General features: G+C 36.1%; 1 protein-coding gene across 1 annotated transcript; it reads left to right on the top strand.

The window, feature by feature from the left end:
- LOC134376106 (zinc finger protein 420-like) lies at nt 1–19,197 on the top strand. The gene is given in 8 exon segments (XM_063094777.1): nt 1–106; nt 3,197–3,255; nt 12,716–12,842; nt 13,082–13,171; nt 15,513–17,459; nt 17,545–17,739; nt 17,811–18,231; nt 19,119–19,197. Coding segments are annotated over 8 exon segments (3,024 nt in total).
- Nucleotides 19,198–24,796: the final 5,599 nt, after the last annotated feature.

Here is a 24,796-nt window from a genome sequence, read left to right as displayed (position 1 = left end):
ATGACCGAGTCTCCAGGGACAGTGACTTCTAGGACAAAGATTGGGCCACTGGCTGATGGTCCAGTTCTCTTAGGAGTAAAGGAGGTGTTAAAAAGTTTGAAGGATGGTGCCCAGTGAATTGGAATCTCCCCTGCAAGAATTCCCCTCTGACCTGAGACCTCTCAATAGTGCTTCAGTGCACAGGCAAAAATGTCCCAGAAGGTCAAGATCCTAGCTTTGCACAGCCCAACCCATTACTGATCTCAGTGTCTGGAGTGAACACGAGTTGGTTGATTGAATGAGGTGTTCTCGTGCAATAGCTATTGGGGACTGGGTGCTATTGAAAGATTTGCACCATCTTTCAAAAGAGACATGAGTTTTGGGCCGAGCCTGTGGCGCACTCGGGAGGGTGCTGCGCTGGGAGCGCGGCAACGCTCCCAGCGGCCGCGGGTTCGGATCCTATATAGGAATGGCCGGTGCACTCACTGGCTGAGTGCCGGTCACGAAAAAAGAAAAAAAAAAAAAAAAAAAAAAAGAGACATGAGTTTGAGTATAGGCGAGGGCCTAGGAAATGTTACTTATAGTAGGGGGCTTGAATGTATGGCCTGGAATGAAGGAATAACCTGTCATATCTGAGAGGATCTGCCTACAGTGCCCTCCAAACACGCTCTCGTTTCTTCTATCTTCCCTGATTGTTTCGAGTGTCTGAGCTCTCTCAAACATAGCCTATCACCATTTGTGGCATCTAGAGATAATCCTGAGGCTCTCACTATCCTGATAGTTGTTCTCAATAGTTCAGGAAGTGTTTGCCAAGTTATTCCTACCTTATTAGAAAGATTGTTTAAAAATGGATTTTAGGAGATGTGATTTGCCCATGGTCACATAATCTGTTGATGTTACACAGCCTGACTTTTTGGATAATGTTATCCTTTTGCCACACTTAAGTCAAAATAAGTGACTGCATGCCTTCACTCATAAGTGGGCACTAAAAAATAAATGTATAAATTAAAAGAAGGAAAGAAAAACAATCAATAATACATTGAACTTTTCAAAAGGAGAGCTGAGGTTACCAGAGGGGGGAAAGGGGAAGGGGGAGGGAGGAATTGATAAAGAGCTGTGAAAAATGATGACATTGTATATTGTTGAACATGCCAGTTATCCTTATTTGAGCATCACATGTTGCACACAGGTATCGATATTCAACTCTGAACCCCACAGATATGTACAATCAACTGTTACAATAAAACTAAGATTAAAAAAATATAAAAAATCATTTGTTTACTTTTAAGATTATCTTTGTGAGAATGAAATTAACTTAGATTAAACATTGCTTTAATATACTTTGCCTTAAATATCACTATCCTTTTTTATTTCCAAAACTTTCTATGGATTATATGATTTCAAAGGGTAAACAACACCAGTGTTTTCCACTTAATGTCAGTAATCTGTTCTTAAAAATTATGAAATCTGCAAGGATATAATGGGAGCCTATTTAACATTATTTAAAATGGGCAAATTAGACTGCATCACTCTTCTCCTCCACACCTATGTCTTTTTTCTTTTTTTTTTTTTTTTTTTGTGACCGGTAAGGGGATCGTAACCCTTGGCTTGGTGTCGGCTGCACTGTGCTGAGCCAGTGAGCGCAATGGCCATCCCTATATAGGGTCTGAACCCGCGGCCTTGGCGCTGTGCAGCTGCGCTCCCAGCGCTGCACTCTCCCGAGTGAGCCACAAGGTGGCCCCACACCTATATCTTAAAATGTAATTAAGTTACAGTGTAATACTTGCTTATAAGTAACAGACACTTTTTATTTTTTATGTTTTTAGGTAAATAGACTTGTTTATGACTTGAAAAATAAATTTTAAAAACTTACAACATACTTTACTGATGCAACCAATTGCTTTATATAATTCACGTGGCCTCCCTGAGCTCTAACAACCTCACTGAAGTCCATCCAGTTGTCATTCTGTGTGATTTTCAAAACTTTTGTGTGTGATTTTGAATTTCTATTGACTATTTTTGACATGTAATTTAAAATGTCTTCTTCCAAATAATTTTGTTTCTATTGAGTTCTGGCATCTTCTGTGTAACAGTTGGTATTTGCTAAGGAAATTGGTAAGAAACTAACCAAAATTCAATGACTTATAAAACAGAAATAAACACAAAATGCATTTCATTTGCTACATGTGTATTTGCTATGGAAACGCTTTTTCGAGTGTGCTCAGGTGGGCAGTTTCTATGTTAGTGTTGCCTGGATTACAAATGAGGCTTCAGTCAGCTTGTGCCCCGACTGAGGCTGGTTGGTTTAAGATGTCATCACTCACTTGCCCTGTAGTTTTTGGTGGCTCTTGGGTAGGTCCTGTGTCTCCAACAGGGTAGCCCCAGGCTTCTTTACAACATAACTGTGTCTAAGAAGGCAAGCACCAACGGCAGTCACTTTCCGAAGCAATGTTTGCATCACATTTTCTAATGTCTTAGTGGCCAAAGAAAATCAATTGCAAAGCCCAGTTTATTGCGAGAACATACTATATGAGAAGATGGATACAGGGATACCTGACACTGGAAATTATTACTGGAAGAGTGTACCACAAGAAATATGTATCATGTATGTCTTTTCTTATACTTATGGGCAAAAAATGTTGGGGTGCAAGATGTACACTTTTCTGATGTTTAGGTATATAAAAGCAAGATATGTTATAGTGGAAACACTCGTGTGGACTCCTGTGTGAAATCCCTGTATTAATAGGCAAATGGTTAATACAGCCTAGGTATATTTTATCACATTAATTTTAGTGAAGACATGATATTTTGTTCTTTGGTTTAAATGATTAAATTATATCTTAAGGTAAAATTAGATGTTGCTAAAGCAGTAGGTAATCTGTGAGGGGACTTCAAAAACTGTATTGAAGGATTCACATTATCTTTTAATTTAATGTTTATGCAGACTTTTTAAGTACCCTCATCGGTTTTCATTAACCCCAAATTAAATTGTCTGCTTTTTGTCAATTAATGTATTTGTAGATGCATCTTCAGTTAGTTATGTGCTGCCTCTTTTTGAGGCATAAAGGACTATCATCCAATAGGGAGAAAAGTCTGTTGTGTTGCTGGTGGTGGTGGTTCTTGTTTCCAGCTAATTGGCAGTGTTTTGGTCAGGAGAATCTAAGATCAAGTCACACCAGTTCTCTTCTTAATTCACTCCATTTTCTTTCTCCTTCAGCTGTGCAGCCAGAGTGCTATTTGCATTTCCAAGAGCAACAAAAAATGAATAAGTCTTTGGTGAGTTGTTTGTTTATGTTCTTTACTTTGTCTGACATTGTATATATGACCTTTATGGGGTCCATGAATTAAAATAGAAAAATATAAATAAGTAAAACTTAGCTTGTGGGAAATGTAGGAATAAAAGATAAAGTTGGCATGTAGACACAGCAGGTAGGCAGAAGTTAGGATATTCCATGCTGAGTGCAAATTTGTCTCCAGTCCTTTTGATGTCATGGCAAAAAGGAACTTTTGTTTCTTGATTGAAATGAAATTTGAGAGGACAGTATGCTACATTTTTTACGGAACATCCAGATTTGTTGCCACCGAAGTCTGACAGACAATTTTCATTGAGTATGTTGTGGAAGGTTTTTTTTTAACCACCAATTTGAAAACAAATACTTTCAGTTTTCTGCAGTAAAAACAATAACCTAGTGCTTAAGAACAATTCCCTTAAAAAGGTTTTTCTGGAATTTCTAAAACAGTGTGAACCCAACAGCTTTTGGAAGGCCTTATTTGATTCACAGCTAAAACCTGGATCATCGGGAGGATGGAGTCAACCACAGATTCTTGAATAACTCTATAAGTTTCTTTCAGTTCCTGTGTTCATGCAGGTGTGTAGCACACTGTGCAAAGTTATATTTTCTGGAAAATGTTCTCACCATTCATTTGCTCTTGAACCCACTCAATATAGTTTTAGTTCAGTTCTTCAAAAGTTTCCCAATCACCTAAATTTTAATCAATTTCAATGACTATTCTCTAGCCTTTGCCTTACTTGAATCTTCTGCCATATTTGAAACTGCTGTTCATGACCTTTTCCCAGAAATTCTTCTGTGTTACTTGCTAGGATGACCTCACTGATGGTTTCTTTTTTCTCTGAATTCTTCTACTTTCTATTTGTAGCAGAGTCCATCCAAGCACTCCATCCTGGGCCCTATTCTCACTCTGCAATTCTTCTTGAGAGATTCAATCCTCTGTAGTTTTCAGACCTATTCCTCTCCAGTTTGTACCTCTTTTCCAGCCTTTCAACCATAGATTAAACTCCCTGTTGAATACTTCCTTGTAGCTATTAGAAATGTACCTTAAGGTAAAAAAAATTCAAGACCACAGTTTCTCACAAAATGCTGTCATGTGCACAATATAATTTTCCGCTCTCAAGAGCCTCAGAAATGTTTTGCTGTTAAAGAACGGGCTGAAAGCCCAACATAAACAGGTCCTGTGGCCTGTCATCTGCTCCTCCAGACACACCCACCTCACAGTGAAGACACTGGCGGGAACGTGTGGGCACTTCCTTTCAGAGAGGGCTGGTGGGAAGGAGAGGCACCTGTAGACACTGGTCTGATCAGTTAGTTATTCCCACTGGCCATGTGCTGTAGTTCTTTGAACAGGCCCTGGTCCTCTTCCCTGGAAAATTTCCTCGTGACTCTTTACACTTCCCCTTTGGCTGTCACAATTTTCTGTCAGTATCCTTATTCCTCACATGCTTGGGTTTGTACTTGACCAACTTTTTTTTTTTTCTATTTCTTGCTTATAGTAATTTGGGGATCCAATGGCCTCTTTTTCACCTTTTATCTAACTCTGGCCTTTTGATACAAGAAATGATGTAATCATTACTTTAGAAAGCACAGGCTTCTGTGCATTAAAATCCATTAGACCAAAACTACCCCCACAGAGCCGACACAGGCTCTTTGATTTTTAGCCTCCATTCAAAGTGTGTCATGTAATTTTCAAATATTTGAGACTTTGTGAATATACTTTTGTTGTTGGTTTCTAATTTAATTTTATTGTGGTTAAAACATATTTTATAGTATTTCAGTCTTGAGACTTGTTTTATAGGTCAGTGTGTACTGTGTCTTGATGAGTGTTTCTGTATTAGTCTGGTTTTTTTTCTTTTCTTTTCTTTTTTTTGGTTTGTTTCTTACAACAGAATATGTGAAACTGGACAATGCATTAAGAGAAGAGGTTATATTTTACAATTTTGGAGGCTAAGATCAAGTCCAGGATCTTCTTCATGGTGGGGCCTCTGTAGGGAGTCCTATGGCAATGCAGATTAACACATGGTGGGAATGGCAAGAGCACTTTCATGTGCCCAGTGTACAAAGCCACCAGTCTATGCCCATGATACCTCATTAACACATTAATCCATTACTTTGTAAGTGGATTAATGTATTCCCCAGGGCATTGTCATCACAATCCAGTCACCTCTTAAAGGTCCCACCTTGCAAATATTATAATTGGATTTCCTACCCTCTTAACACTGTTATAATAGGGATCAAGTTTCCAACACATTAACATTGGTGGACACATTTACTCATAGCAGCTTCAGATTGTACTCTACAAATATCAATTAGGTTGGATGGGGAAAACATACTCAGTTTCCCCTCCTATACTCAGAACACACTGCTGGCAGCTGACACCAGATACATGAGGATTTCTCTTCATACACTAAGCCCAGAAGCAATTTTGCAGCAGAAATCAAGCAGGGTGCATTTCTAATTCAAATTTATTTTGGCACTATCTACTTGGAGGTAGCATCATATCTCATAAGTTAAGAGCTTTATCCCCAAGACTATCCCCACTTCAGATGCCAGTTGCAAGTCCATGTTCCTGGATCTTCTGACTGGCTCCCACAATGCCCTTTTTTCTCTTTAGTCTATATTAATTTACTAAAGGGGCTCCAAGAATTCAGTGAAACATTTACTTACACTTATTCATTCCAAAGGACATTTTGAAAAATACAAATAGGTGAAGAGATACAAAGGGTGAGGTCTGGAAGGGTCCTGGCACAGGAGGTTCCATTCCCTTGGATATGAGGTACACCACCCTCCTGTCTCACGGATGAGTTCAACTGTCCTGAAGCTCCCTCAACCCTGTGTTCTTGGGTTTTTATGGAGGTCTCATTAGGCACAATTGATTGCAGCATAGGCCACTGTTGATCAACTTAACCTTCAGTTCCTCTCCCCACCCTGGAAGTTGGGGGTGTGGGCTGCAAGTCCCAACCCTCTAATTACAAAGTTGGCTCCGCTGACAATCAGCTCCCATCCTGAATTTACCCAGGTGCAGGCAGCCACCAGCCAACTGATTAGCATGCAAAGTGACACTCATCACTTTGAAGAGTCTAAGGATTTTAGGAGTTGTATGCTAGGAGGCAGAAACAGAGACAAATATACATATCCATAATATGATATAGTTACAATTTTGTCAATTGTATCTGTATTCTTCCTGACAATTTTATCTGGTTATTTCATTAGTTATTGAGAGAAAAGAATTCTGCAACTATGAATGTGGATTTGTCAATTTCTCACTTTAGCTCAGTTATTCTTTTCCAGGTACACTCATGTGCCACATAACATTTTAGTCAACAGACCCCATTTATATCTGTGCAGTAATCTACATTACATAGTCCAGGTATGTAGTAGGCTGTACCATGTAGGTTCTGTAAGTGCACTCTATGAGGTTCATGCAGTGACAAAGTTGCCTAATGACACATTTTTCAGAACTTACCCAGTCTTTAAGCACCACATGAGTGTACTTTGTGGCTCTGTGTTTAGGCACAGACATAGTTATAATTGTTACATCTTCCTCATGTATAATCCTTCTGTTATTATGAAAGGGCTGTCTTTTTTCCCTGTTGATATATTTTGTCTTGAAGTTTCTTTTTGCTAGTATTAATATCTCAACTTAGGCTTTTTATACTTACTGTAAATGTAGTACATCTTTTTCCATTTTTTAAAATTTTACTCTGTTTGTGTCTTTGTATTTAAACCATGTCTCTGTGGATAGCATATAGTTGGGTCTTACTTTCCTATCAAGGCTGACAGTCTCTGCATAAAGTAGAATATTTAGTCCAATTCAACTGAAACAAATTATTAATAAGGTTAGAGTTAGGTCTGCTATTTTGCTTCCCTCTTTCTCTTTGTCTCAATTGCCATTTTGTCCTCTGTTTTTACTTTCCTAAATTGTTTTTGGGTACTCAATTTATTTTTATTTATTTATTCATTTATTTTTCAGTATGATCAACTACTGGCCTCTGAAAATTATTTTCAAAATAATCTTTTTAATTTCAGTAAAAAAACACATATACACATATAAATTTAACCATTTCTTAACCTTTAAGTGGTGTTAGGTATATTCACACTGTTGTGCAGCAGATATCCAGAACTTTCTATCTTGGAAAACTGCAAGTCTGTACTCATTAAATGACTGCTCTCAATTTCCCTCTCCTCCCAGACCTTGACAACCACCATTCTACTTTGTGTTTCTAAAAATTTGACTTTCATCAGTGGAGCCATATAATATCTGTCATTTTGTGAGTGGCTTATTTTCCTTTGCATAATATTATCAAAGTTCCATGTTATACAATAAGACTGTGAGGACTTTCTTTGTTTTTAAGGCTATCTAATATTCCTTTATGAAAATAAAATGTTTTGTTTCTGTATTCACATTTCTCTAAGGACATCTGGAATGCTTCCAACTTTTAAGTGAATAATGTTGCCATGAACACAGTTGTGCAAATATTTTGCACTACTATTATTAATTATTTTGGATTTATACACAAAATTGTATTGTTGGATTATATGGTAATTCTAATTTTAATTTTTTTTAAAAGCAACTGTATTATTTTTGTAGTGGCTGCACCATTTTACATTCCCACCAACAAAACAGTTGACAAGGGTTCCAATTTTGCCTGTGCTTGTTTTTTTCTATTGTGTGTGAAGTAATATGTCATTGTGGTTTTAGTTTGCATTTCTTTAATGGTTAGTGATGTCAAGCATGTTTTCATATGCTTGTTAGCCATTTGTATATCATCTTTGGAGCAATGTCTGTTCAAGACCTTTGCCCATTTTTAATCAGGTTATTTGTTTTTTGACTTGTGAGTTGAAGGATTCTATGTATTCTGGATATTAATTTCTTGTGAGATATATGATTCACAACTATTTCCTTTTTGGGGTGCTAATGTAAATAGTGTGGTTTTTGTTTTTTCGTTTTTTGTTATTTTTTACTTCAAATTCCACGTGTTTGTTGCTAGTATATAGGAAAGTGATCAAATTTGCATATTAACTTTGGATCTTGCAATCACATTATAATCACTTATTAGTTCCAGAAGTTTTTTTGTCCGTTTTGGATTTTTTACACATTATCATATGATCTGTAAACAAAGACAATTTTATTTTATTTTCCTTTATGTATGCCATTTATTTTAAGTAGTTATCTTATTGCATGAGCTAGTACTTTAAGTACCATGTTGAAAAGAGGGGTGAGATGGTGCATTCTTGCTTTGTTTCTGATTTTGCTGGAAGGCTTTGAATTTCTCACCATTAAGTATCATATTAGCTGTAGTTTCCGTGGATAGACTATCAAGTTGATGAAGTTTCCCTCTAATTCTGGTTTACTGAGAGTATTTATCAGGAATGATGCTGTATTTTGTCTCATGCTTTTCTGGTTCTATGCTGTGATCATAAGGTTTTTCTATTTAAGTCTGCTGATGTGATGGATTATATTAATTGATGTTCAAATGTGTACCAGCTTTGCATGCCTGGAATAAATCTGACTTGATCATAATGCACAGCTCTTTTAACTACATTTTTGGATTAGGTTTACCAATATTTTGTTGAGGACTTTTGCATGTATATTCATGAGTGGTAATGATTTGTACTTTTCTCTTCTTGTAATGTCTTTTCCTGGTTTTGGTATTGAGGTAATGCTGCCCTCATAGAATGAGTTGGGAAGTACCAATACACAGTAGGGAATTGCTATAATTTCTTCCTTAAATGTTTGGTTGAATTTAACATTGTACACATCTGGGAAGGATGTTTTCTGCTTTGAAGATTATTAATGATTTACTCATTTTCTATAACAGATATATGCTTATTCATATTGTGTATTTCTTATTGTGTGAATTTTGATAATTGTATCTTGTGAGGATTTGATCCATTTTATCTAAGTTTTCAAATGTGTGCAAGAGAATTGGTCATAGTATATCATTATTATCCTTTTATGTCCACAGGATCTGTAGAGATGCCCCTCCTCTCATTCCTAATATTGGTTGTTTTGGTCCTCTTTTTCCATAGCCTTTTTATAGGATTCTTAACTCTATTTATCTTTCCAAAAAATCAGATATTTTGTTCTTTGTTTTTGATAGTCTCTATTGACTTTCTATTTTAAAATTATTAATTTTTGTGTGTGTGTGTGTGTGTGTGTGTAAAAGCATACATAACTTTACACATTGTTTCCAAAATTATTGGATACAACCTATTATATGTTAGATCAATTCAGAATAAGAAAAATAAAACCTTTTATTTTACTTCCACTTATTTCTTCTTTAATTCTGTTCCTTTTTTTATGGAGGTTAAGATTTCTGACCTATATGCATCTTTTTCTCCTGTCAACAGAAATTCTTTTCATATTTCTTGCAAGACATTTACACTGGCAGCAGATTTCCTTAATTTTTGTTCATATGAGAAAGTCTTTATTTTTCCTTCTTTTTTGAAGGATGATTTTACAGGGTAGAGAACTCTAAGTTAGTGGGTTTCTTCTCTTGACGCTTTGAGAGTTTCATTTCACTGAGTTCTTACTTGCATGGATTCTGAGCAGATTTTGTATGTAATTCTTATCTTTTCTTCTCTATAAGTAAGATTTTGTTCTCTTTTCCTTTTTGTAGTTTTTTTTTAAAAATTGATTTTCAGTGTTTTAATAATGATATGCTTAGGTGTAGTTTTTGGCATTTATCATGGTTGATATTCTCTGAGTTTCCTGGGTCTTTGCTTTGGTGTCTGACATTAATCTGTGGGCGCTCTCAAGCATTATTGTTCCAAATATACATTCTGTTTCTTTTTGTCTCTCTTTCTATTTTTTTGGGGGGGGGGTATTCTCATTATTCTATGGGACAATTTTGTAGTTTTTCCCACAGTCCTTGGATATTATGTTCTTTTCTGTCTTAGTTCTCTTTGCTTTTCAGATTTTGAAGTTTCTATTGATGTATTTTCAAGCTCAGAGATTCTTTTCTCAGCCTTGTTCAGTCTGTTAATAAGCCAATTAAAAACATTCCTAATTTCGGTTACACTGTTTTTGATCTGTGTTACTGTTTTTATGTTTGTTTGTTTGTTTTGGTACTTCCTTAGAACTTTTATGTGTACTTTCATTGCCCATCTGCTGTTGAGTAATGTCTACTTTATCCATTTGATCCCTAAGCTTATTCATCAGAGTTTTAAAATAAAACTTGTTTGACAGTTTTAACATTCTGATCATGGCTTTTTCTGATGCTTGCTCTATCACTTCCAGCTGTGTTTCTTTACTTGTTTATTCTGTTTTTTTTCTTTGTCTTAAAAATGCCTTGTAATTGTTTTCTTTATAGCCTGATATGATGTAACAGGGAAAAGAAACTACTGTAAATATGCATTCAGTAATGTGGTCTTAAGCTGTGGAGAGGGGGGAGCTGTCTTGGTCCATTTGGAGTTCTTTAACAAAATATCTTAAAGTAGGTAATGAATAAACAATAGAATATTCTGGCATATTTAAATGTTTGCCTTTTTGCTCTCACAGGTGAAAGCAAGGGGGGAGATCTTTTTTATTATTAACTGTAGGATCCTGTTCATGCTTTTGACAGTGAATTACATAGTACTTTGGTTTCCTGCTATGACTGGGTCTCCTGGAGTTTTAACCCTCAGAGTTGTCTACAACTCTATTGATGAGCCTCCATCAATTTGTCAGTCACAATTTAAGTTTTCAAGCTCTTACGCTGTTTCCCGTGGTGGTTTCCAATAGTAAATATCCACTCCTGTAAGCCATGACTCCATATATTTGCCTGTCTGCCTCTCTAATCTTTGGGGCAGCAGTGTGCTCTGTGTCCTTTTCTTTCTTACTGTTCAAGAAGAGTTATTGATTTTTCAGTCTTCAGCTTTTTATTTGTTGTTCCAATGGAGTGATGATTTCCAAGTGTTTTTCTTTGTGTGTGTGTGTGTGTGTGTGTGTGTGTGTGTGTGTGTGTGTGTGTGTGTGTGTGTGTGCAGGAATAGAAAACTGGAACGTATTTCTAGAAGTACCTTTTTAATGTTTATGTAGATAATCAAATGATTTTCCTTCATAACTATGAAAGTGATCAATTTTATTGGTAAACTTCTTAATACTGAGTTTTCCTTTATTCATGAAATAAATTCAGAAAATTTTTCCTGATCTTCACAGTCTATTTCTCTTCTTCTATCTTTATATATTAATGTTTCTGCAGATTCCCTAAAATTTTAATTTAATGTTATAGATTCATTAACTCTGATTGCTAAAGGTATCAATGAAATTCTGATATTTTCTCAGTCTTAATTATCAGCTTAGATATCTGTCCTAAACACTGAAATTATATATCTAATTGCCATTTGGACATTTTCACAGATATTTTAATTATAATGTGTTCAAATCTGTGTCACTTCTGCATTATAGTTTTTTTTAAAACCCATTTTCCAAATTTTACTTTACAATGCCAATACCTATGTAGCTGAAATCATGTAAATAGCCTTGAAATAAGACTCTTATTTTTATTCTCTGCACAGCAAATTAGAACCATATTCTGCTCCTGCTTTTTCCTTCCTTTTTTCCTCTTTGCTATGCTCACTGCTGTGTGTCCTGATGACAGGTGATCATCTATTACTCTGTTTTTCCCCCTATGATTCTCCCATAAGCACCTTAACCATTCCCTTCTAGTGGATGAATGTCAAATGCAAATCTGATTATGTTATTTACCTGTCCTTAAAAGACCTTATTATTTAACCTCGTGGTTTGAAAAGTGGCAGTATTCACCCCGGGGTGGGCAGAAGCAAATTTTTGGACACAGAAAGAAAATTTGGAAATGTTTGGTACATGCTTTTAATTTGAAAGTAATTTAAAGTCAACAATGAGTGCATAAGGTTTTTGATATTTGATTTTGGTCAAATTGTTTTTATCCCATCCCCTATACCTAGTACCGTATGTAGTTCTCTTAATATATTGTGAGTTGTTTGTGCCCTTCTGACTGGACTTTTGCTGTTTACTCACATACATTACATGGAAAGGCTAAGCATCTTTGGCATTTCAGTGGAGTTGAAATTGAACACAAAATAGAACTCTATTTTCTCATTCTTTCTTAAGCCAGTCTATATTGAACTTGGTTCTAAATTAGTTCAACTTGCACTTTTTTTCAGGTAATTATTTATACTTATGTCTTCATACTAATCATAGATCCCTTGGAGGAGTAGAATTTTATTCATCCTTTTATCTGTAGCAAGAATGATGGTCTAGATCTGCAAAGTGGCTTTGTAGTAGTATTTTTTATAATTAATAATTTATTACACTTGCAGAATCTTCCTGTTGTGATTTTTATTTCTTCTACCATATGGAATACTGTACCTGTTGTAAGATACCTATGTACATGCACCCACAGAATTATGAACTTCCAGATTTCCATTTTGTGAACCAGGTCTCATGACTTGAGTTGAGGAGAAATGTGCTGTTACAGGGGTTAGTGTCTTTTGAGGATGTTGCTGTGGACTTCACATGGGAGGAGTGGCAGGACCTTGATGATGGTCAGAGGACTTTGTACAGGAGTGTGATGCTGGAGACCTACAGCAACCTGGTGTCATTGGGTGAGTGAAACTCCTCAGTGTCAGGGGCAGTACTTTCTTCCTCTATGGTAAATAAAGCAACCACTTATAAGATTTAATGTTATTTAGGTAGGATTTTATTCCATAAATAATGCATCATCCCTCTCCAAAGAAACATTCAAATTGGCCCTGTCATTTCATAGCATCTTAAGATGAGCTCTTGTCATCCTTTCAAGAACCTGACAACAATTTTGCAAAGTCCCTGTTATTATCCATTAAAGGGTACTGCATTACCAAACCTGAAGTGATCTTCAAGTTGGAGCAAGAAGCAGAACAATGGACAATAGACTCCCAAAACCAGAGTCTACAAGGTCAGTATGTCCTGGGCACTGAGGCTGGAAAGAGTAAGGTCCAGCAGATTTTGGTCATGTTCAGCTGTTTTTACCAATATATTTGCTAGATTTCAGACCAGAGAACTCCTGGCCTACTTAGAAACTCATGCATTATATAATCTCCAAATAGAGCTCTAACACTTATATACCCACGTTTTATTTTAATGAGTAGTTCATATACTTCCACAAATCTAATCTCTACCTTTCTTGTTTTAGACCCTTTTATTTACTGTGAACTTTATCAGTATTCTTGGTAGCTCTCTTTTGGTCCATTATCATGTACGTCTCCTTCCAGAATGTTTTAGTCCATGTTTTTCTACTTGTAATTTTATACCTGAAAACGGGTAATTTATAAGAAAACAAAATTTATTTTTTATAGTTATGTAGGCAGACAAGTCCAAAGTTTAGGTATCACATCTGGTGGGGGTCTTCTCATTTGTGGGGACTCTCAGCAGAGTCCACAGTTGGTGCACTGTGTCACAAGGCGAGAGCGGCAAAAGTGTGTCCACATGCTGTTTAAAGCCACCAATCTACCCTCAATAACCCATTAAGTCACTATTTCATGAACAGATCAATCCATTCATAAAGGCATGGCCTTCACTATGTAATAACTTCCTCAAAGCCTTACAGTTCAAATACCATAGTTAGATTTTCCACACTCTTCATACTGTTAATATGATGATCAAACTTCAATATGAGTTTGGGGGAAAATTTAAATTATAGAACAAACATTTATTTATACACATATTTTTTAACTACATCATTATTAAGTGGGTTTTAAGTACTGTTTATTTTATATATATTTGTACTTAAAACAGCAATAATCTAAATAATGTCTCTTTCAGAGGTTTCACATTCTGATGAGAAACAAGATAATAATATACACTAAATATTTGTATTAGAATCATGAGGAATATGTAACCACAGTGAGAGAGACAGAAAAGTGGGTAGTGAGAATTTAAGAAGGATATCCAGATTGGGCAGTTCTAGGAAGATTATTGTTTACTTTGGCATAGCGTAAGTTCAACTTAACTCTTTTCCAAATTTAACATATTATACTTGCATAAGTATAAAATTGAGAGTTTAGAGAGGACATCACTATTGGAGCTACAAATTTGGAAATTGGTGGCTTACAGCTGATTTTTAAAGCCATAATTATATAGGAGGTTACCTAGGGAGTTGATAAGAGGATGAGCAAAGAGGTCCAGAAGTGAGCATTGTGTACCATGAATCAGAAAGTATGAAGCTGTTATGGATACAGCATAGGCACCTGGAAAGGAGCTACTGGACTTGGAAGGAGATTCAGGAGATTGTGGGTCCCAACATCATGTGAACCAAGAGTTTTATGTTGAAGGGCTCAGATTTTTTTGTAGAGTACTGGAACTTGAAGTTAGCATGTTCCCCTTCTCTTTGTGAATATTATTCTAAACCAACAAAGAGAACAAGGAATGTACACAAGACTTTATTTTTTATGGAAATAGGACACAACTGAAACTTCATTGCAAAACATAAAAGCCTTCAGAAGCAGCAAATTATAAAGCAGAGGTGTGTGCACCAGAAAATAGAGGTAGAATGCCAGTTAAACTCAGAAGGAGCTAAATAGAAATGGAAATATTGTGGGGACATCCTGGGTTGACAACCAAATATCTTAAACCTGCAGAAAAGGGGTGCACAGTGTGGTAAAATGGAGCTTTTTGAGAAGCAGAGGCAGTGAGGTTAAATGAGAAATTTGTAGTAAGATGTCTTTATCTACTGTGTGGGAAAGGAGATGTTTTATCTGAAAAATTTCCAGATGTCTATAGCCTTTTTGTAGGGAAGAATGAAAACTAAACAAACAATAGGGGCAAAATTCTGCACTAAGCCAAATTTCTGTTTAAAGGAAAGAAAATTGGTTTCCTGCTGAACCTGAAACTACCTGATCCAATAAAGTATTGCCATACTGAAATCAGAATAAGAAGGGAAAAAAGCACTATGTGATACCCACTGTTGTTATAAGAATAAAATAGAGAAATAAAATAAGTTAAACAAATGTCAGATGATAAGCACTTGGTTGAAAATTATGACCAAGCATAGGTGAAAGTTTTACCAAATATTTTCTTATGAATGAAAAATAAAATTGTACATTAGAAAATATGTTAATACAATTTATTACATTATTGTAGTATGTAGGAAACATGTATACTTATAAATCCAATTTCTATTATTCATTTTTGTACAATCCTATGCCATGAGAATATGAAAAAACTTCTTTACTTTTACATGCTCATTTTAGCAATACTTATGTGTGACTTATGGATATGGTAATTTTTTCTTATTTTAGATGTTCAGATAGTCGAAGTTCTAATTACAAAAAGCCAAGAACGTCATGATACATATTTGCAGGATGTTGTAATTACCAACAGCAATACATCAACTGAGGAGAGAGTTGAAATAGAACAAGCATTTCATTTGAGCTCAAACCATATTTCAAGTTCAATTATAAATAATGAAAAGTATTTAGGACTGAGGTGCAAAGAGTTCAATGTATGTCAGAATGTACATCCTCCTAGAGAGGCTGATTGGATGCATGCTGGAGAGAAATCTGATGAGGCTAATATAACTGGAAAATTGTGGAGACATTGTGAGTATCTTAATCAGCATTCCAAGATTCATGTTCAGCAGCAGGCTTTTGAATATAGTGGACAATGGAAATCCTTCAACACAAAGCCAATACTATTGGAACAGAAGAAAGCGTATATAGGAGAGATGTCCTGTAAATTTGAGTATGGGAAAGTCTTTCATAAGTCAGCTGTTCTTGCCCAAGAGATAATTCCAGTATCAGAGAAAGCTTTTCAGTTTGACATATGTTGGAGAAAGTTCTGTGAAAATTATGAACTCACTGAACAGCAGAAAATACACACAGAAGAGAAACCCTATAAATATAGTGAATGTGATAAATCATTCATGAAGAAATTACCCCTTACAATCCATAAGAGAACACATACAGGGGAGAAGCTATATGTGTGTAATGAATGTGGGAAAACCTTTCACAGTTCCTCAAACCTCAGCAAGCATCGGAGAGTTCACACAGGTGAGAATCCATATGAATGTAGTCAATGTGGAAAAACCTTTCACAGGAAGTCACACCTCAGCAGGCATCAGAGAATTCACACAGGTGAGAAACCATATCAGTGTAGTGAATGTGGAAAAACCTTTTATGAGAAGTCACTCCTCAGTGAGCATCAGAGAACTCACACTGGTGAGAAACCATATGAATGTAGTGCATGTGGAAAAACCTTTCATGGGAAGTCACACCTCAGCAGGCATCAGAGAATTCACACAGGTGAGAAACCATATCAGTGTAGTGAATGTGGAAAAACCTTTCACAGGAAGTCACTCCTCAGTGAGCATCAGAGAATTCACACAGGCGAGAAACCATATGAATGTAGTGCATGTGGAAAAACCTTTCACAGGAAGTCACACCTCAGTGTGCATCAGAGAATTCACACAGGTGAGAAACCATATGAATGTAGTGAATGTGGAGAAACCTTTCACAGGAAGTTACACTTCAGCAGGCATCAGAGAATTCACACAGGCGAGAAACCATATGAATGTAGTGAATGTGGAAAAACCTTTCACAGGAAGTCACTCCTCAGTGTGCATCAGAGAATTCACACTGGTGAGAAACCATATGAATGTAGTCAATGTGGAAAAACCTTTCACAGGAAGTCACTCCTCAGTGTGCATCAGAGAATTCACACAGGTGAGAAACCATATGAATGTACTGCATGTGGTAAAACCTTTCACAGGAACTCAGGCCTCAGCAGGCATCAGAGAATTCACACAGGTGAGAAACCATATGAATGTAGTCAATGTGGAAAAACCTTTCACAGGAAGTCACTCCTCAGTGAGCATCAGAGAATTCACACAGGTGAGAAACCATATCAGTGTAGTGCATGTGGAAAAACCTTTCACAGGAAGTCAGTCCTCAGCAGGCATCAGAGAATTCACACAGGTGAGAAACCATATCAGTGTAGTGAATGTGGAAAAACCTTTTATGAGAAGTCAGATCTCCGCAAGCATCAGAGAATTCACACAGGTGAAAAACCATATGAATGTAGTGCATGTGGAAAAACCTTTCATGGGAAGTCACACCTCAGCAGGCATCAGAGAATTCACACAGGTGAGAAACCATATCAGTGTAGTGAATGTGGAAAAACCTTTCACAGGAAGTCACTCCTCAGTGAGCATCAGAGAATTCACACAGGCGAGAAACCATATGAATGTAGTGCATGTGGAAAAACCTTTCACAGGAAGTCACACCTCAGTGTGCATCAGAGAATTCACACAGGTGAGAAACCATATGAATGTAGTGAATGTGGAGAAACTTTTCACAGGAAGTTACACTTCAGCAGGCATCAGAGAATTCACATAGGTGAGAAACCATATAAATGTAGTGAATGTGGAAAAACCTTTCACAGGAAGTCACTCCTCAGTGTGCATCAGAGAATTCACACTGGTGAGAAACCATATGAATGTAGTCAATGTGGAAAAACCTTTCACAGGAAGTCACTCCTCAGTGTGCATCAGAGAATTCACACAGGTGAGAAACCATATGAATGTACTGCATGTGGTAAAGCCTTTCACAGGAAGTCAGTCCTCAGCAGGCATCAGAGAATTCACACAGGTGAGAAACCATATCAGTGTAGTGAATGTGGAAAAACCTTTTATGAGAAGTCAGATCTCCGCAAGCATCAGAGAATTCACACAGGTGAAAAACCATATGAATGTAAAGAATGTAGAAAAACTTACTCCAGTAAATCATGCCTCATTGTACATCAGAGAACTCACACAGGTGAGAAACCATATCAGTGTAGTGAATGTGGAAAAACCTTTTATGAGAAGTCAGATCTCCGCAAGCATCAGAGAATTCACACAGGTGAAAAACCATATGAATGTAAAGAATGTAGAAAAACTTACTCCAGTAAATCATGCCTCATTGTACATCAGAGAACTCACACAGGTGAGAAACCATATGAGTGTAGTCAATGTGGGAAAACCTTTCACAGAAAGTCAGACCTCACCAGACATCAGAGAATTCACACAGGTAAGAAACCATATGAATGACAACAATGTTCAGAAATTTTCTAAAGTAAATCAGACTTCAGTGTATATCACAATACTCACACAGGTGAGACACCATATGAATATAAAGAATGTACAAAATCTTTCTACCATAACTTGGATCTCAATAAACGTAAGAAAAATCACACATAGAAAAGGCCCTATGAATACAATGTGTTAAAAAACCTTCAAACATGTCAATCTTCAGCATGCATCAGAGATTCACACAGATGAGAAGCCCTATGTATGTAATGAATGTGGAAAAACCTTTCACCACAAGTCAAACCTCAGCAAGCATTGGAGAATTTATGCATGTGAGAATCCAGATGAATGTAAAGAATATAGGAAACCTTTCTACAGTAAAGCAGACCTCCGTGTCCATCAAAGAACTCACACAGTTGTGAAACCATATGAATGTAATGAATGTAGGAAATCTTCCTACCAGAAATCAAACCTTACTAGTCATGAGCACACTTCAGGATGCATCAGAGAACTCATGTAAAAGAGAAAACCTATGAATGTACAGCTGTCCATTCATATCCACAGGGGATTGGTTTCAAAACTTTCCATAGATACCAAAATCTGTGGATGCTCAAGTCTTATATGAAGTGGTGAGCTAACATTCTGCTGCACAATTTCACATCATGTCTAGATTACTTATATTACTGAATACATTAAAAACAATATAATTTGTTGTAGTTTTTTGGTATATTTTGAATTGCCATACTTTCTTTTTTTCAAATATTTTTTATTTATAGTTGGTTGAATCCATGAATGTGGATTTTGTGGATATGAAAGGCTGATTGTAATGAATGTAGAACATCTTTTGTCAGAAGTCACACCTAAGCAGACATCAGAGAACTCACATAAGGGAGAAATACTGCATGGCAAAGACTAGCTAATTTTTTCCAGAAACACACACACACACACAAAACACTGTCTTTTGTACTGACAGCTTTTTTCAGCAAATGGTGCTGGGAAAATTATATACACTTGCAGAAGGATAAAGTTGAACCCCTCACTCAAATCACACCCATTCTGAAAAGTATTCAAAATAGATCTCTTATTGTTTGTAGGAGATAAAATTATAAAACTTATAGAGAAATAATAGAGTAAATATTTGTAATTATAAGCTAGGTAACAATTTCTTAGAAATTCCACCAAAATCACATTCTAGAGAAGGAAATAAAAAGATAAACTGCATTTGATAACATTGTGACACTTATGTTTTTCAAATGAGGCCATAAAAAAAATAAAAAGACAAGTTAATTAATGCAAAATAAGTTTAAATTATGTATCTGTGTGAGGGGTATATTTCAGAATAAAGATGAAACTCTTAAAAGTCAATAATAGACAATCAAGTTTTTAAAATGGACAAAGGATTTAAATACACATGTCTACAAAAAACATGCAAATTGTCAATAAGTTCGTGGAAATATGAACATTATTGTGATTAGAGAAATGCAAATGAAAACCATAAGGAGGATAACACCCAATAAAATGGCTATAATATAGACAATAAAAAGTGTCAACAAAGATTTACAGAATATGGAACTGTCATATTGTAAATGAGAATGTAAAATAGTGCAGGCACTTTGAAAAACATTTTGGCAATTTCTCAAAATATTATCTAGAATCACTGTACTACTCAAATTTCTTTAAGTGTATGCAAAAAAAAAAAAAAAAAAGATAAGTTTATGGCCAAAGACTCATGTGAATGCTCATAGCAGCACTATTTATAATTGCCAAAAGTAAATGAAACAAATATTCATCCACTACCAGAAGGTAACATGTATGCGGTGTATCTGTGTCATAGAATACTATTCCCCAATCAAAGAAGATATAGTAATGATATGTGCTCTAGCAGGAAAGATCATCAACAGTGTCCAGCTATGTGAAAGAAACTACACCCAAGGAAACTACATAATTTATTTTTGCACTTAAGATATTTTTATAAAGGCTTATCTTCAGAAACAGTAAAGGCATTAAAAATTGTCTAGAGCTGGAGTGGTGAAAGAGTAAATGCAAATAAGATGAGTCATGGACATATTCTAAAGTTTGTGATTATGGTTATATAATTATATTTTCTAGTATTCCACACGTGTGTAATTTTATGTGTTGGACTTAGTGATAATTAAAAAAGAAAAGTTGAAAAACATGAAAATGAACTCTGAAGATGAATATGCTGTAGGTGGAGGTCTCTGGCAAGTACTCTTGGAAGAGTCTCAGTATTTCATTTTCTTATTGTCTGATGGCCACTAGTAGGATTATCCAATCAGAGCTTGCCTACTGGTCTTTCAGAAGTCCTTCTTTGAATATAGAGTATGAATAGGCTTTCTAGGTCCCTATGTGCCATTTTCTCTTTTCTCAGGCTTGGCATGTCTGCTCTTCACAGCTGGGCTCTGCTATTTTTCAAACAGTGTATAAACACCATCCCTGAATCTCAGAGCAAAGACATGAGCTGCAGAGAGTGACAACAGGAGAATGAATGACTCTCCTACTGTGTCAGAGATGGTGGGAGCAGATTCTCCCAGAGGTTATTGTTCCTGGGTCCATGCACTTCTCAATCCTGCCCCAACAACTCAGGCCTTCTGGGAACAGATTTCATAATCTGTGAGATTTTTATATGGGGACCATGTCCATGGTCCCCACGCATATTTCTCCTGAAGAGCAGCAGGCAGGAAGAGTAACTTATGACATATGTGTGAATGTACATCTTCCTGGAATAATTCACTGGTTGTGGTGGTTCTTTGCAGGAGCTGCCTGTTTGCCTTAGCATGTATAGGGGAAAAAAGAGAACAGACTCACTGTCTGCTAATTACCTCCAGGGCTCTGAATCTATGTCGCTCAGGTCATGCTGGGCTTGGGGAAGGGGATTGTAGTCACTATTTGTTGTCACAGAAATCAGGTTGAGTCCAGGGAGAAATGACCCTACCTGACTACCTTCTGTTGCCACCTTCTGGAAAACATCAGGAGGGTCTCCTTCTCCTGATTGGTGAGAGTATAATGACATCCTGGCACTCTGTTGTTTGTTTATTTCTACAGCCTTCCAGAGTTCTCCTGTGGATGTTTCTTAGGAAATTCCAGAGTTTATAGTTGAACATAGTAGATAGGAGGAGGAAAAATGGTTCTTGTCATCTTGTTCAGACAGGAAGTTCCAGTTTACAAATATTTTCTCTGACTCAGGGTCTCCTGTCATTTTTAACTAATTTATCTAAATTGACATCAAAGGTCCTCCAACACAACCGTGATAAAGTTTAAAATTGAAGAGACTCCATTTCCCCACTCAACACTGATACTTTTCCTCCTATAGACTATGGTCCCATAACTGCATGAGTTAAGTTTCTGAAGAAGAGATCCTGTTTTACCCATCTGGTTTCTCTTAAGGTTCATGAATGTGGCTTTTGTAACAAGGTAATTGTCATCTAAAAACACTTAGACCTTTAATTTGTTTGTGATTTTATATTAACTTGGAATTCCAGGATTGTGTTGATTGATTAGTTATCGTACTTAACCTGTGTTGTTCCTGATTGTATTAGGGCTGCTACAGTCCTTTTCAGAAGTAATGATGTTTGCTGAAGATTTTTTCTTACAGATAGTTATAAAATCGTATGACTTCTAGTACCTCCATACCAGTCTATGTTTCCTTGAGAATATATTTTAAAACCTTAAAATAGTCTTAGTTACTGTATTTTTTAGGCCCTTGTAAGTAAGATGGAGAGCAGAAACCACATTGTGGCAGTTGTATCCACAATGGCTGGAGCAAAATTTTCACTCAAATGCTAGAGATGGAAATGAAACCCTTATTTAATTTTGGTTAAAAAAAAAAAAAAGCCAATGTCAAGAAGTTGTGTTCTTCATGGTCTGCTCCTCATGGGAGTGTGGAGAACTTAATTGAAGTTCATTCACGTCAGCAATGGCTTCCTGTCTCCATCCAGAAGACAGTCCTTAGTCCTCGACTTATTATATACTTCTCAGTAGCCATTAAAACTTCTCCTTCATTTTGGTAACACTGGTTTCCCTGTTTTCTCTTCATACTCTCTTGCCCTTCTTTTTAGTCCCCACTGGGAGTTCAAAATTAAAAGTTTAAATGACCCCATGTGCAAGACTTGGTGTTTGTTCTTATTGGTGTTCTCTTGCTAGACAGCATCAACTGTGCTCAGAGATTAACACTGGTTCTGGGTATTATCGTCGCTTAATCCAGATCCTCTCTGTATCTCATTAGTTCTATTCTTGGTCATCTGATGTTTCTCAAACTTGACTCCTCAAACACAAAATGCTTTCCTGCTCTTGCAACAAAAACAAAGCCAATAAACAACACACACAAAAAATTAAAAACTGGGGGAAATCCTGTGTGTGTGTGTGTGTGTGTGTGTGTGTGTGTGTGTGTGTGTGAGTGTGTGTATTTCTTTCTTCTCATAACTATCTACAAAGGTTTTCCAAGTATCACAATCTAGATATTTGGAAAACAGGTTGGTCCAGGATCCTCTCATAGTCACACAAATATGTGAATTTGTTCGTTTATTTTTGGCTCTCACATATTTCTCAATTGTATCACCTCTTCTCCACCTCAACTCTCATGACGAAGTACAAGGTGCCATCACTCCTAACAACCCTAGGCTCTAAAAAATCACAGTGAACTGCTGGTAAGGGAATATCCAAATCATTACTACATTTTAAATTTGTGTTTTTGTCCTTTCATTATATTTGGTTGTTTTCAGTATAAAATTAGAACACTTACATTCCTAAAATTCTTTCCAGAGGTTTTCATTCTTTTTGATCCTATTTTCAATGGTATCACTTTCTTAGTTGTGTTTCCAGAATGTTTATTGCTAGTATATAGAAATACAATTGATTTTTTTACATTCACTTCATAACCTGCTACATTGCTGAACTCAGTTATTTTTGAAGATTTTAAGTTGAATTCCACAGGATTTCTTTTATATAAAGAATTATATTTTGAGCATTAAAATAAAGCTTTACTCTTTTTAAAATAAAGTTTTGCAATTCAGAATCCTTTTTTCTCATTTTTATTGCATGATTTCCTTAGAAAAAGCCTGTATTTATTACAAGCAGTAAAAGTAAAAGATTGAAGAAGAACAGATAAATTTGTCTCCAGCAAAGGAATCCAACAAATCATAGAGTTTGCTATGTTTTTGTTGCTGTTTTTGTTGTTACTGCTCTAAGAAAATTCTTACAACTGTAACATGATTTTTGTAAGCCTCATGGTAACCACAACACAAAAGCTTATGAGACATACTAAAAATAGTGAGAAATCAAAATATAATGCTAGAGAAAACCACTTTACCCCAAAGGAAGACAGTAAGTATGGGAAAAAGGACAAAATAACCTTCAAAATCACCAGAAAAAAATAATAAAATGGCAGTAACAACTCCGTGTATATCAATAATAACCCTAAATATGAAAGGATTGAATGCCTTAATTAAAATATACTAAGAGGAATGGAAATCACTATGTCAAAGGGATACCTGTAGTCCAATGTTTATTGCAGCATTACTTACAATAGATAAGAGTTGCACCAGCCCAAATGTCCATCATCAGATGAGTGGATAAGGAAAATATGGTATGTCTACACAATGAAATGCTACTGTACTATAAAAAGAATGAAATGCTACCATTCGCAGCAACATGGATGGGCTTAGAAAAAATTATATTAAGTGAAATAAATTAGGCACAGAAAGAGAAATGCCATATGTTCTCACTTATTTGTGGGAGCTAAAAACCAATCAAACAATAAACATACAAACAAATAGTGGGCAGGGATTGGCAGGGAAGAAGACACAACAATCACAACAATTCCTTGAACTTATTGAGACAAGTGAACACATAATGTTGATGGGGGAGGGGGGAGAGGGAAAGGAGGAATTGGTAAAGGAACACAAAAATCACTACATTGTATATCGATAAATTAAAATAATAAAATACACAAAGTGGCTGAATGGATTATAAAACAAGAATCCACAATATAATGTGCACAAAAACTTACCTCACCTATAAAGACACACATTGTCAGAACGTGGAGGGACAGAAACAGATATTTTATGGAAATGTAAATCAAAAAAGAGCAGGAGCAGCTATACTTATCTGAGGTAATATGTACTTCAAGCCTAGGAAACTTAAAAATAGAAAAGATCGGGAAGGTTATTATATAATGCTAAAAAGATCAATTCAAAAAGAAAGTATATACAGACCCGTTTTCATCCGTTTTGTGTTGCTATAACAGAAATATCTGAGGCTGGGTAATTTATAAAGGAAAGAGATTTATTTGGCTTATGATTCTGGGATGGGCTGCATCTGTCACGGGCCTCAGGCTGCTTCTACTTGTGGTGGAAAGTGGCAGGCAGCTGGCAGGTACAAGCAGATCACATGGCGACAGGAAGCAAAAGAGAAAGTAAGGTGCCAAGGTCTTTTTAAGCAATGAGTTCTTATGGGAACTAATAGAGTGACAACTCACTCATTAATCACCACTCCCCCAGGGAG

Source organism: Cynocephalus volans, chromosome 4 (assembly GCF_027409185.1).
Source record: "Cynocephalus volans isolate mCynVol1 chromosome 4, mCynVol1.pri, whole genome shotgun sequence".
NCBI classification, from domain to species: Eukaryota; Metazoa; Chordata; class Mammalia; order Dermoptera; family Cynocephalidae; genus Cynocephalus; species Cynocephalus volans.
This window is presented reverse-complemented; position numbering and strand designations above follow the sequence as displayed.